The sequence below is a fragment of the Myotis daubentonii genome, chromosome 4 (genome assembly GCF_963259705.1).
Source record: "Myotis daubentonii chromosome 4, mMyoDau2.1, whole genome shotgun sequence".
NCBI classification, from domain to species: Eukaryota; Metazoa; Chordata; class Mammalia; order Chiroptera; family Vespertilionidae; genus Myotis; species Myotis daubentonii.
The window spans coordinates 86,984,998-86,998,179 of NC_081843.1; the positions used below are offsets into that span (position 1 = coordinate 86,984,998).

Sequence of the window (13,182 nt, forward strand, 5' to 3'; positions counted from 1 at the left end):
ATCTAAGTAACAAAATAAACTGATGAACGGAGTGAATCCAGAGACATGGAAGCATGGAACAGAATGCAGAATCTAGGAGGGTAGGTGGGAGGGAGGTAATCAACCAAAGAACTTGTATGAATACATGCATAACCCATGGACACAGACAGTGGGGAGGTGAGGGCTTGGGGTGAGAGGTGGGGGTAGGGTGGAGGGGATCAATGGGAGAGGGGGCAGGGAAGGGGACATATGTAATACTTTCAACAATAAAGATGTTAAAAATTAACAAATAATAAAATAGAATTCTTGTCTTGATATTTTTCTCCATGACTCTCCCCACAAAGAATGTCCACTGATCTCTCTCCTCTGCCTGTACAGCTGGGAGCACTGAATCCAATCCTTGTGGTCATGGTGCAGCCTGATCCCACTGTTTTTAATAACAGACCTCTCTTCTTGGGCACCTAACAGCCAGGGGTCCCTGGCATTGCTCTCCAGTGAGAACTGTGAATGAGGAAGAAGCATTTCCCTCTGACATGTTCAGTCTGAACCACGAGATAGTGCCATGAAATTTGTCTCTAAAATGAAAACCTGGACCTCATCACACTGTCAGGTGCAGGCAGGGCTGCTGCCGGCCCCTCTGTCGCTCCCAGGCAGCCCCCGGTGTCCAAGCACCACCAGCCTGAAGACTATTTCCTGGGTATGTTTAGCGTAGTAAGAAGTTTCAACACTCAGAGTTCTGGATCTATTTTTCAATGATCTCAATTTCCAGTTCCAAGCAATGAAAATAGTTGTAAACTGGAGCCTTCATTGTGGCCCTCACTGTGATGTAGCTACTCACGGGTTCGAGTGAGATGCCGTGTGTGCATCAGGAGAAGGAGTGTCGGAACGCGCGGGCCAGCCCCCGGGGTGGCACCTGACGCCTCCTTCCTCCACAGTCTCAGAGCCGGACTCCTTCACACGTGTGAAAGTAAAATCTTCTTTTCCCACGTAGATCAAAGCATGGTTTGAAAGAGAGCACGAGACGTGGCCGAGCCCTTTGGAGCTGCTCCCTGTTGAGAACGTGAATCTGCTGCAGCCAGAACTGCGGGCCAGGCACCCGAGGCCGACGGTGGGTGCAGCCCAGCCCTCGCTCCGGGACCCCAGAGTAAGTGCCCAGCTTGTGCTGATGGTTGATTCCTTGGGCTCCAGCAGTGCCGTCAGGAAGGACGACAGCTGAAGGAAGAGAACAACTCGAGGGGCACAGAGGACACGGTGCAGGACGCCAGGGGGTATCTGAGCGCCACAGCCGGCCAGGAGCGGACGGAGGGAGAGCTGGCCCAGCGGGCCCGCCACTCCCAGTTCTGCCTAGCGGTAAGAGACCCAGCGGAGTTCCACTCCGGGACCCACGTGTGCTGCCCTCGTCCTTTTCTCCTCGGACATTTAGTGAGTGCTGTCCCCTCCTGGTCTGGGTGGGCGGGGCGCTGGGACAGCTGTCCAGCACTCCTGTCAGACCATGCCCCTGGTTCTCAGGAGACCTGTGAATAGTTCATTCATTGTTCTGAACACATGGGCCAAATGGGCATGTGGACTTTTCTGCTTGTTTACCAGCTCAGTTATAAAAGTCCACTTACTGCCAAGGTCCCCAAAATAATCGCCACAGTACAGCACACGGCTGTGACCTCACAGCACCCTAGAATTGCCTGGCCACTGGGGACCCTGGGGCTACAGCCCTCAGGAGCACCGCCCCTCTTGACAGAATCCGAGGGGTCAGGGGAGGCCAGCACAGGGCAGGGCAGAGGCAGGCGATCTCTGCCTGCTGCCGTGGCTCTTGGGGCCCCCGCACCGGGCGGAGATGTGGAATAGCTGATTTCGCAGACATCCCCTGGTCCTGGGACACCGTCACAGTGCCCTGGGGGCTGTGGAGGACTTGTGTGAGCCCTCTGGGTGAGTCCAGATGGCAGCTGCCCCCATGGGCAGAGGGATGTTCCTCTCACTCTGGCTGCCTGGCTCACCCTGCTCCGTGATGTGGGTGCCTGGATGGCAGAACAACATTGGGTGGGGCCTGCAGAGCCATTGGGCTGTGTGAGTCCGTCACTGCACTGACCTGCACCCCCCTTTGCTGCACAGGTGAACAGGGGGATGCTGCACCGCGGTGAGTGCCTGCAACCTCTGGGCCCAGAGCTGGTGGCCGAGTGTCTGAAGAGCTGTCCCCAGGATGCCAGGGGGGTGTCGGCGAGCGTGGCGGTGCTGGGCCTGGGCAGCCAGCAGGCGCTGCAGCAGTGGCACGCCTTGTGGCTGCAGTGCCAGCAGATGCACCTCTGCTCCCAAGAAGCCCTTTTTGAGGCTCTCCCGGGCCCCGGTGCCCCCCCTCCAGACCAGGGGCCCTTGAAGCATGAGCTCATCCAAGGGGCCGAGATGAGGCTCTGCGAGCCATCCTGGACCCCCCTCACGGACCCTCAGGGCTACGCTGGGGAGCGGGCACAACTGCTGTCCAGCCTCCCCGGACAGGTCACTTTCTGCGGGCAGGACGGTGAGCACCTGGACTCAGGTGTACACACCCCAGACGACAGTTCCACCTGCTCCTCTGAGCCCATCCAGATGCCCATCATCCACCACAGGAAACAGCCCCTGAAGAAAATGATGAAGAAAACACTCACCTCGGCGATGCCACAGCTTGACAGTAGCCCCAGGGACTCCCACTGGCCAGCCCACACTGGGGGCTTCATCAAAGGCCTGGAGGTGGCCAGCACGGTGGCCTCAGAGAAGAAGCCCCCCCTGAGGCCACATGCCAAAAGCCCCCTGGTCACTCGGAACCGGAGCCTGTCCTCTCCCTCCAGGATCCATGCCTCCGAGGAGGACAGGAGGAGGCCAGCAGGAAGGTGAGGTGGACGCCCTGCAGACTTGGGGCCTAGTGGTCAGTGGGGATGTAGAAATGCAAAGCCATTACATTTGCTCTGCAAAATAGATGTCCCTCCAGGCTACCCTGACCTGTCCAGGCCAGACAGACTTGTGCTTGACCTTAAGCAAGATGTTGACTGCCTCCAGTGTTCAGAACAGAATCGTTGAAAATGCCTTCTTTCTCACGGCATGTGGTGACCTGCACACCCACTTTGATGGTTAAACAACCAAGTCTAGTTACTCGGAGCCCATTTATAGAAAATTACAATGAGCAAATCAAGCCCACAATACCAAGAAATTACCTTAAAAATTGCTTTTTAAAAAGTCTCTAAGTGCCCGGGTCAGAAGTGTGTACCTGAGTATGTATTGCCCAAATGAAGATAGACGTCCATTTTAACTTGTTAATCTTTGAGATGTGTTTTGTAAAATGATGCTTTTTATTAACTATTTAGATAAAGTGGCAGGAATTCCACCCCCCCACTCCCCCACCCCCCCACCCCCCCGACACACACACACACACACACACACACCCATGCCGGACAGTGACACTGGCCTGGTGCACAGCACCGCTGTGCTGCTTGCTCTTTCCCAGCGAGCCTTGCAGCCTGGAGGCGGGGCACCCCAGTTTATTGGCTGGTTTGTCCTGTGTTTCCTCCTCATGCAAAGCAGCTTTCATCTGAACTGAGATGGTTACAAAATACTCTTCTGAAACACACCTTTAAGTTTCTAAACCTAGGGCAGTTACAGCGTGCCTGTTAAAGGGAAAGGGCTCATTCTTACAGTGGCAGGAGCAGCGCAGGGTGTTCCCTGTGGCTGGACTCCATGGGAAGGTGGCAGTGCGTAACGCGGGTTTGTGGATGGCCTTCCAGCTTCACTGTGCTCATGTAGAAAGTTCCAGGGCAGCAGAACGAAGGGGTGGAGCCGTCCACCCACAAGAGCTGCCCCTGGTCACCCGGAATGGACATCCTGGGTGGGGAAGGCAGCAGGTTTGGAAATCCATCCTGCCTTTGCCGCTGGGGACAGGTCTCCTCTCCCACCATTTGTAGGCCACAGACTACCACCCCAGGGTCTAGTAGCGAGGAGTCCACGCTATACCCAGAGAGGGAGCAAGTCCTTCTCAAATGCCAGGGCCCAGGGGTTGGGGGTGTTGATTAAACCAAACTCATCTTTCCTGAAGACCCAGACCTGCTAGGTGTCCAGGGGGAGCTCCTGTCACCTGATCAGCATCATTTCCCCAGAAATTTCTAGCTATTACGGCCTCATGAGTCTGTTTCCATTTAATTTGGTCCAGCTATCCAGACTACTCTCCCTTTAATTTTGTGTCTGAGCATTTAAGGAGAACACTTGTTTTCTGTGAGTGTTGGCAGGCGGTGATTCTCCGAGGCCTGTGCTGTGCACCAGGGGCACCTCCAGGGGCACGTCCAGGCTGCCCGGCAGCAGGTGCCCCGGCTGGCCGGATGTGCTGCCTTCGTAGGAACAATAAGTGTTTATAAATCCTGGAATGTGCGGTGGGGACGGGGAAGGCTCATAAACGGGATCAGTCAGGAACATTTCTGACCACAGATGTATTGACATCATTATTTGCTTTTAACATTTTTCCAAATTAAAAAAAAAAAGTAAAGCAGGCAAAAACAACAACAACAACAAAAAACTTGCCATTCGCCATTAGTGTCATTGGGATTAAGTAATTTTTTTTTTATTTTTTAAAATATATTTTATTGATTTTTTACAGAGAGGAAGGGAGAGAGTTAGAAACATCGATGAGAGCGAAACATCGACCAGCTGCCTCCTACACACCCCTACTGGGGATGTGCCCGCAACCAAGGTACATGCCCTTGACCAGAATGGAACCTGGGACCTTTCAGTCCGCAGGCCGACGCTCTATCCACTGAGCCAAACCGGTTAGGGTGGAATTAAGTAATTTAAGGAAGTTGACAATAGCACGCTATCAAGTAGGGAGAAAGCACGTGCCTTGCTACTAGGGGGTGGGGCCAGGCCATCACAGACCCCTTCTGGTTTCCCTGATGAAGTGCCTTTGGTGCAGTTGAAGTGCTAGCTCGCCACACCGAAGGAGCGCCAGGAGCCCTTCCCCCGCTTTGTCTCCTCGCTGTCCTGGGCCCCAGGCCCTGCGTGGTGTCCAGTTGCTTCTCCTCAGCCCCTGGGTGGGACGTCACTGCAGTTTAAAGCTGTTTTGTTTTTCAGAAATCTCTTCTGATAGCTTAGCAGTCGGGGTGCATCAGAAACTCGTTTTCTCACTGATCTCCAGCTCAGCCTTCCTTGCACAGGGCCCGCTGCTGAGGGTCAAGTCTTCTTATTGCTGGAGCCACCCCACCACCCCCAAGCAGGCGCTCACCAGGCTGTCTGGGAATGAGAACCCGCAGGACTCAGTCAGGGAGCCTACGAGTCTCCCCTTTTCCGTTTTCTAAAGGATTTTCACTTGGAAAGGCCATGACCAATAACATGGGAACACACACCTCTCCCCTGTACCTCTTACCTTTTCTCACTCTACATCAGGGGAGCAGCTCCCGGGAATCAAGCATTAATGCCAGGGGTCTTGATCCAGCATCTAGAAGGGGTTCAGGAATCTGGAGAAGGCGCTGTGTGTAAATTAATAAAGAATCCAGAGATGAAACATAATTTTGGAAGGCATTTTGGGGAGCCAGAGAAGACTTAGCTAAAGAACCCAAGTTCTACTGTCTCTCTGGACCCCTTGCTTTTTATTAACACAAATTGTCCTAAAGCAAGGTAGATATACGTCTCAAAGGCCAGGGTTTAGTATACAGAGTCCATTGTCAGATTTGGGAGAAACTGCCTACAGCTGTTCAGGTGTTGGCCAGTAGGAGGCAATAACATGTAGATTGAAAGGCCCTCAGCTGTCTGGCAGCAAGCAATCATTATGCATCCTTTTCAGGTTTAGGGAAATGCCCTCAGCCATTTCCAGATGATTCAGCCCTGCTGACATGCTGGAATTGGCTTCCGGCAAAGCATGACTCGGGTGTGGGGCGGGCTTGACCTTACTCTCAGCCGAAGACAGAAATCTTATCCAGAAAGTCCGTGCACCCATGTGCATCCCTCAGCACCCCGCCCGCTCTGTGTCTTCCAGCAGCCGCCTGCAGCACATAATGGCCGAGATGATCTCCACGGAGAGGGAGTATGTTAGGTCCTTAGGATATGTCGTCGACAACTATTTTCCAGAGATGGAAAGAGTGGACCTGCCGCCGGACCTGCGAGGGAAGCGCAGCATCATTTTCGGGAACTTGGAGAAGCTCTACAACTTCCACCAACAGCACTTCCTCACAGAGCTGGAGCGCTGCCGGCACTGCCCCTTGGCCGCCGGGCGCGGGTTTCTGAGACACGTAAGTCCCCCCCTGTGGTGGGCAGTCAGTGCTCGCCTCGGAGAAGCAGGGTCTGGAGAGCCCACCCTCATTCCAGCCCATCGGGAGCCTGCAGTCCAGGCTTAGGACATGTGTCCCCAGACAATAAGCCTGTAGGTCCAACACACAGACATGGTACTCCCAGGTCTCCTGGCAGCACCCTTGTTGAAAGCCACAGGGTGCTGGGGGCTTCATCCACATCGGCCACTTAATTCTATCGACAGCCCCACTTCCTCACCGAATCAGCCAAAAAGAACTCCCAAAATCAGTTTGCTTCCTGCACAGTGAAGCCCACGGTCCCTTCACACCCTCCTGCCTGGGGCCCAGCCAGCTCCCCTCCAGACGGGCCCCAGGACCAGCCTGAGTTCTGAGAGCACCCGGTCGGGTGCACAGACCACCTGCGGGGAGCTGCCCTTCTTTGCTAAGTCTCTTCTCAGCCATGAATATGGAATAGCTCCCTGTTGGGGTCTCTGATAAAATTCTTAATTCACCCTGAAAAGAAGATTCTTTCAACGAGTAGCTACGAGGCACAGCTGTAGGCACTGGGCTGGGCTGTGGGCGATGACACGTTTGCCTCGGTGGTGTTAAATACAAGTGACCACCAGAAACTCCATGGATGACAGAAAGTCCACATTGTGCCTTTTCAGCTATTTTTGAAAGGGCACTTTTAGCCATAAGGTGCAACTTGTATAATCCTGTATAATAAGGAGGTGATATGCAAATTAACCCTCACGCCCTCACAAGATGGCTGCCTACAACCAGGCCGGCAGGGGGTTAGTGAGGGACGACCAAATGACTGAACAGCAAGCTCCGTGGGGCGACCAGGCTGGTGCAGGGGCCGTGTGGGGTGACCAGGTCAGCAGGGGGGCAGTTGGGGGCAACCTGACCAGCAACGGGAGGCAGGGGTGATCAGGCCGGCACACAGAGGCAGTGAGGAGCAACCAGGGCAGCAGGGGGAGGGCAGTTAGGGGCGACCAGGCAGGTAGGCAAGCAGTTAGGAGCCAGCGGTCCAGGATTGAGAGAGGGACATCACCTGAGGGGTCCTGGATTGGAGAGGGTACAGACTCAGCTGAGGGGGACCCCCCCCCCATGCATCAATTTTGTGCACCGGGCCTCTAGTGTTTCATATTTGTAAGAATTTTAAATGTTTGGACAACTTTGGTTCTTGACCATTAACAAAAATGGTCACTGAGACAGCCTCAGTCACTTCATTTTGCATTTTGATAAATTTCAGCACTCCCATGCTCCTCCCCTGCCCGCCCTGTGAGTGCTCCTCCTGCCTCTTCCCCCAAACACTGCATTAAGACCCATCCAGGACTCTGGCATTGCACCCCAGAGCACTCAACATGCAGGGGGAGCCGAGGTGGCCCTAATGGAACACCGTGTCCTTTTCTCATGACCCTTTTCTCATGGTCGTGTTGAAAACTGTGCTGCAGGCTGGGGCTGCGGCCCAGGCTCTGGCCGGAGGCCCCGCTCAGGTGCATCGTGCCCTCCCTTTTGCAGGAAGAACAGTTTGGTATGTACGCGCTCTACAGCAAGAACAAGCCCCAGTCGGATGCCCTGCTCTGCAGCCACGGTCTCACCTTCTTCAAGGTCATCCCTCAGCCCGCCAGCCTGCTGCACCACCCCTGGCCTGGCCCAAACTGACCCTGTCCCCCCGGCCCTTGCAGGACAAACAGCAGGCACTGGGCGACAAGATGGACCTGGCCTCCTACCTGCTGAAGCCCGTGCAGCGCATGGGCAAGTACGCCCTGCTGCTGCAGGACCTGGTCAAGGAAGCCGGGCGCTGCCCCGCCCACGAGCAGGAGCTGGCGGAGCTGAAGGCCGCCGAGGACATGGTTCGCTTCCAGCTGCGCCACGGCAACGATCTGCTGGCCCTGGATGCTGTTCGCCGCTGCCACGTAAGTTCCCCGAGGCCCCAACAGGCTCTCGTGGTTCAGGGCTTTGGGTCGATCAAGGGGAAGGATGTGCCTGGGGTCAGGAGCACAGAACTTCTCTTTAGGGATGTCCCCAAAGCTTAGACCCCCTAGAGGCCCCCACCCAAGGGGGAGAGGGGAGCAGAGAGGAGCTCGGTGTCCAGTTTTGGAGCAGCAGCGGTAGGGTGTGAGATCGGGTGGGCTCCGAATGCCGCACAGTTGTAGGTACCAGGGCTATTTGAAAACAACTGGATGCATGAAAGTTGAGTTGGGCCATTGGGCTTGAGGCCTGGCCTGGCCATGTATAGGCTGGTCTCTACTAGGGGGCCGAGGCCTGGCGTCCACATCCCCCACACCTTGGCGTGGCAGGACCACATGGGCAGGAAGAGGAGACTCCCGATTAGGCAGGATTCCTTGTCTCTGGTTGTCAGATGGACGGCTGTAGAATTTCCAGATCACAGTGAAAATGCGGGCACCTTGCTAAGAGCAGCATTCTAGCCTGTGGACACACACAATAGTGCGGTGAAGGCCTGGGAAGAGGGTGGGATTGGGGAGTAAGGGCCAATGAGAGGGGGGAGGGGACATCTGTAATACTTTCAACAAGAAAGATAAATTTATTTTTTTATTGATTTCAGAGAGGAAGGGAGAGGAAGAGGGAGATAGAAACATCAATGATGAGAGAGACTCATTGATTAGCTGCCTCCTGCATGCCCCACACTCGGGATCCAGCCTGCAACCCCGGGCATGTGCCCTTAACCAGAATCGAACCCAGGACCCTTCAGTCTGCAGGCCGACACTCTATCCATTGAGCCAAACTGTCTAGGGAAAGCAAGATAGATTTTTTACAAGAGTTTCAAGAGGACAACAGAGCAACAAACCACGGGATCATCACCAAGAACCCACAGCCCCTCAAACTCTCCCAGTCCACTTGGCTGAGCGATTGGGATGACTGGGATCCAAGCAGCATCCTCAGGCATCACCCAGGACAGGGCCATACACAGAGGGAAAGTCATAGGAGAGACAATGCTAAGTTGTCTGTCATTGGGATCCATCCACAAAGAGCGCTAGCCTGGCTGGGGCACAGCAGGTACACCCCCAAGTATCAGCTCAGAGGGATGTCCATGGTGCGGGACAGCTCAGGTGTGGTAACTCCTGGGGCCACCATGTTGGGCATTTATACACAGTGAGTGAGATTCCAGCACTTCAACAAGGGGGTTTCCGTTAAAATTAACAAAAGGGCTGCCCTGGCCAGTGTGGCTCAGTTGGTTGAGCCGATGCATGCATCAAGAGGTTGGTGGTTCAATTCCCGGTTAGGGCACATGCCCCGGTTGATGGCTCAGTAACCAGTAGCAGGCATGCAGGAGGCAGCCAATTGATGTTTCTCTCTCACATCAATATTTCTCTCCCTCTCCCTCCCTCTGTCTCTAACATCAGTGAAAACATTTTTTTTAATGAAGAAAAGGGCTTTGAAGTGGAAAGTTTAGTAAAATTGAAGGCAGAGGCTTGTATTGTAACATCCACGCAGATGAACATGAATGTGGGCACGAGGGGACCCCACCGGGAGGGTTCTGCACCCAGTTCCAATGTGGGGTTTTTCCCACACATCCAAGCAGTTCTTGGAATCAGCTGGGTGTCCTGTAATTCCACTCACTTCTGAAACCACCTACCCTTCGATGATGTAGACCCTACAGGCTCAGTCCAGGAGACTCCTTCCCACTTCAGATGCTGATCAATCGCAAGTCCAGGCTGTCACCTGTTCTTCTGACCAACCAGCTGTAGACGGGAGGTTCCCACAACCCCCTCCTGGGTTCCATTACTTTGCTGGAGTAGCTCTGAGAACTCAGGGAAATAGCTCCCTTCCTGGATCACCGGTTTATTATACAGGGTACATTTCAGGAACGGTGAGACAGAAGAGATGCACAGGGCAAGGCATGGGGAAAGGGTGTCGAGCATCGCCTACCTTCATGTGCTCACCAACAGGAAGCTCTGCAACCGTCCTCATGGGGTTTTGTGGAGGCCTCGTTACATCGGTGTGACTGATTGGATGATTGGCCTTCAGCTGTCCCCCCCCCCCCGCCCCCACCTGCCTCCAAAGGTCAGGGTGGCCTCAGATCAAACCCAGGGTCCCTGAGGGAGCCTTGCTTGCTCTGTCTGCAGGTGAATTTGAAGGAGCAGGGGCAACTGAGATGCCGGGATGAGTTCATCGTTTACTGTGGAAGAAAGAAGTACCTGAGGCATGTCTTCCTTTTCGAAGATCTCATCTTGTTCAGCAAGACGAGGAAGGTGGACGGAAGCTACGACATCTACACATACAAGCAGTCCTTCAAGGTAATGTGCCCGCCTTGTGCCTCATGCCACTGGCGTTGGGCTGGTCCCTGCTGGTCTTCATAGTACATGTTCTTTCCTGTGGTTCTTTGCCTGGATTTTGAAAACCTGTGACTCCCAAAGCTTCCAGGCTTTCTGCGTGCTGGGTCAGTGGCTGGAGAACAGTGTCTCCTCAGTCACTTCATTTTGGATTTTGATAAAAGCAAACACCAGAGAAGCCCTCCCCTTGGTGGGTCTCAGGGTGGCCCTCCTGCCCCTACAGGAGGCCCTGAGAGTAAAGAGCTTTGGGGGCTCCTGGGAGGAGCCCAAACCCATAATCCCTTACCTGCCAGCACTGAGGAACATGTCAGAGTGTGATGGTGTGAGACCCCACCCAGTGTGTGACAGCCAGAGGGCACCACAGACCTTCCAGTATTGTCCCCATTTCTCCAGTGGGGAAACTGAGGCCCCAAGAGGGAGCCCAGTGTGGATGGGGTGAAAACTTGATCCATCCTGTCCAGAGCTGCCCTCCACCCGGCCTCGTCCACACCATTTGGTGTCCTGGTGACGGGGCCTTGGGGTCAAGGGTCAGCCCGAAAGGGGTCCGTTGTTCCGAGGGCATCTCTGAGGTTCGCTCCCACGCTGTGATGCAGATGGCTGAAATCGGCTTGACGGAGACCGTCGGGGACAGTGGTGTGAAATTTGAGATCTGGTTCCGCAGGCGGCGGAAATCCCAGGACTCCTACATCCTCCAGGCGAGCTCTCCAGAGGTCAAGGCCATGTGGACCGGTGTGATAGAGAAGATCCTGTGGCGGCAGGTTCTGAGGAACAGAGGTGGGCGAGGAGGGTGTGTGTGTGGGGGGGGGGGGGGGTCGCGGGAGGCCTCAGGCAGCACCATTTACCAGGAAGGGCCCGGACCCATCCCATCAGCACACAACACTTATTTCTCCTTAAAACAAATATAAACAATACCCTGCATTGCAGTACTTCATAGGCTCCCCGACCCCTCAGGCCATGGAGGGCAGCTGTCTGCCCTGCCTGGCTTGTCAAGGCCTCCTGACTGACTGGGTCCTGGGCTGATGGTCAGCCTGTGGTCTCCCTGCCCATGAGGGCCCCTCCTCAATAAGGTACCTTTTCCCTTCTGCTGGGATCCCCACCAGGTTTCTTCCTTCTCAATTCACCCCTTTGTTCCCTCTTCTGCACCGATTCCGTCACCGGGACACCTCTGTCTACACTCACAAGTAGCCATCCATCCAGTCTGGCCACTGTAAATGCCATTTTCTTAGCGACCCCTTAACCTGGCCTTCCTGTGGCAGCTTGGACCCTGCAGGGCCTGAGGAACACTATAGGCTCTAACGTCCAAATGGCTAACACAGCCACTTGTCCCCTCAGTAGCTGTCCCATACCCAGAGCCTTAACCTATCATGGAGATACTCCAAAGCCCCCCACTGCCATCTCCTTCGAAGCATAGACCACCCCTACACACATGCATGTACCCCCCATGTGTGTGTGCACCCACATGCATGCACGTGGACATGTGCTCACGCTGCACAAGGCAGCTCTGCTCAGGGTGCCTTGTGGCTCCTGGATCCCTTGGAGTGGACCCAGCCCTTACAAGGAGTGGAAGGCCCATGGCTGGGCCCCCGTCCCCTCCCCAGGCTCCTCTGCTCCTGCCCTTCCCTCTACATCCTCCCACCAACTATAATTGTTTCCTTTCTTTTCCTTTCTTTTTTAGTTTTTCCAAGAAGTAATTCATTATTAGACTCTCACCCTATGCTTAGGTCTCAGAGACACACAGATATCTGTCAGTGTGTCCTTCTTGTGGCCATGTGCCTCCTGGAGGCCTCTGTCACCCCATATTCTCTGGGAGAGGCCACTGTGAGGTCGCTTGGCCCCCCATCATCACTCTGGGGAGCCAGGTCTGAACTGAGGGTGTTGGGTGCAGAACACCGTCGAGGGTGGTATTAAACCCAAGGAGTTGCTTGAAAAAGTGTCCTACATTCTTCTATTTCAGAACTCAGAATGCAAGAAATAGTGTCAATGGGGCTGGGCAGCACACCGTTCCTGGACATCAAGCCCAGCGATGCAGCCCTAAGTGATCAAGCTGCCGAGCACAACATGAATGGAACAGGTAAGGTGGCCCCAGCCCTCCCCTACTCTGCCCTGCCAGCTGGAACCCAGGCCCCAGAGCGCCAGGGCAGCACTTAGCAGGGCGGCTGCTGTAGGCAGAGAACCTGGCCAGTCTTCCTGAGGGCCCCGTCTGGCTCTGGCGTCCAGGCTGCACTTCTGAAGCAGGGGCCGACAACTTGCTTTCTGTCTCCTTCCAGAGTCAAGAGCCCACGCATCCACAGCTGTGCCTGCCCGTAACCACCCCACCCCCTTCAAGAGACCGCACTCCACCATCTCAGACAGCAGCACCTCCTCCTCCAGCAGCCAGTCCTCAGCCGCCCTGCACGTGTCCACCAGCCAAGCCCACTGGCCCTGGCCGCACGACGTCCACGCCTGCATCGAGGAGGACGAGCCGGAGCAGGAGCCGGGGAGCCAGCCTGCGCTACGTGAGTGCACTGTGCGCTGTGGCCGCCTGTGCTCCAGCCTCTGACGGCTGATGTGGTTCGGGGCCAGTGTATGTGTTCATTTGCTCCGCTTGATTTTATACACTTACAACGTTTTCAAACAAATTAGCATGTTTCTTTTACTTTAAATCAACCAACCTTTCACTTCCACCCAAAATG

The 13,182-nt window shown here is 54.9% G+C and overlaps 1 protein-coding gene across 4 annotated transcripts in view; it reads left to right on the forward strand.

The window, feature by feature from the left end:
- PLEKHG4B (pleckstrin homology and RhoGEF domain containing G4B) overlaps positions 1-13,182 on the forward strand; it is a 77,371-nt gene that overhangs the window by 58,139 nt on the left and 6,050 nt on the right. Inside the window, exons 12-21 of one of the 4 annotated variants that reach the window (XM_059694594.1) lie at positions 971-1,123; positions 2,086-2,150; positions 2,181-2,837; positions 5,960-6,212; positions 7,734-7,823; positions 7,901-8,131; positions 10,304-10,474; positions 11,104-11,284; positions 12,465-12,581; positions 12,778-13,005. In XM_059694594.1, the coding sequence (XP_059550577.1) occupies positions 971-1,123; positions 2,086-2,150; positions 2,181-2,837; positions 5,960-6,212; positions 7,734-7,823; positions 7,901-8,131; positions 10,304-10,474; positions 11,104-11,284; positions 12,465-12,581; positions 12,778-13,005 (2,146 nt within the window). Of the gene's footprint in view, positions 1-970; positions 1,124-1,167; positions 1,330-2,085; positions 2,838-5,959; positions 6,213-7,733; positions 7,824-7,900; positions 8,132-10,303; positions 10,475-11,103; positions 11,285-12,464; positions 12,582-12,777; positions 13,006-13,182 lie in introns of all 4 variants that reach the window. The other 3 variants (XM_059694591.1, XM_059694592.1, XM_059694593.1) reach the window with 3 other exon arrangements.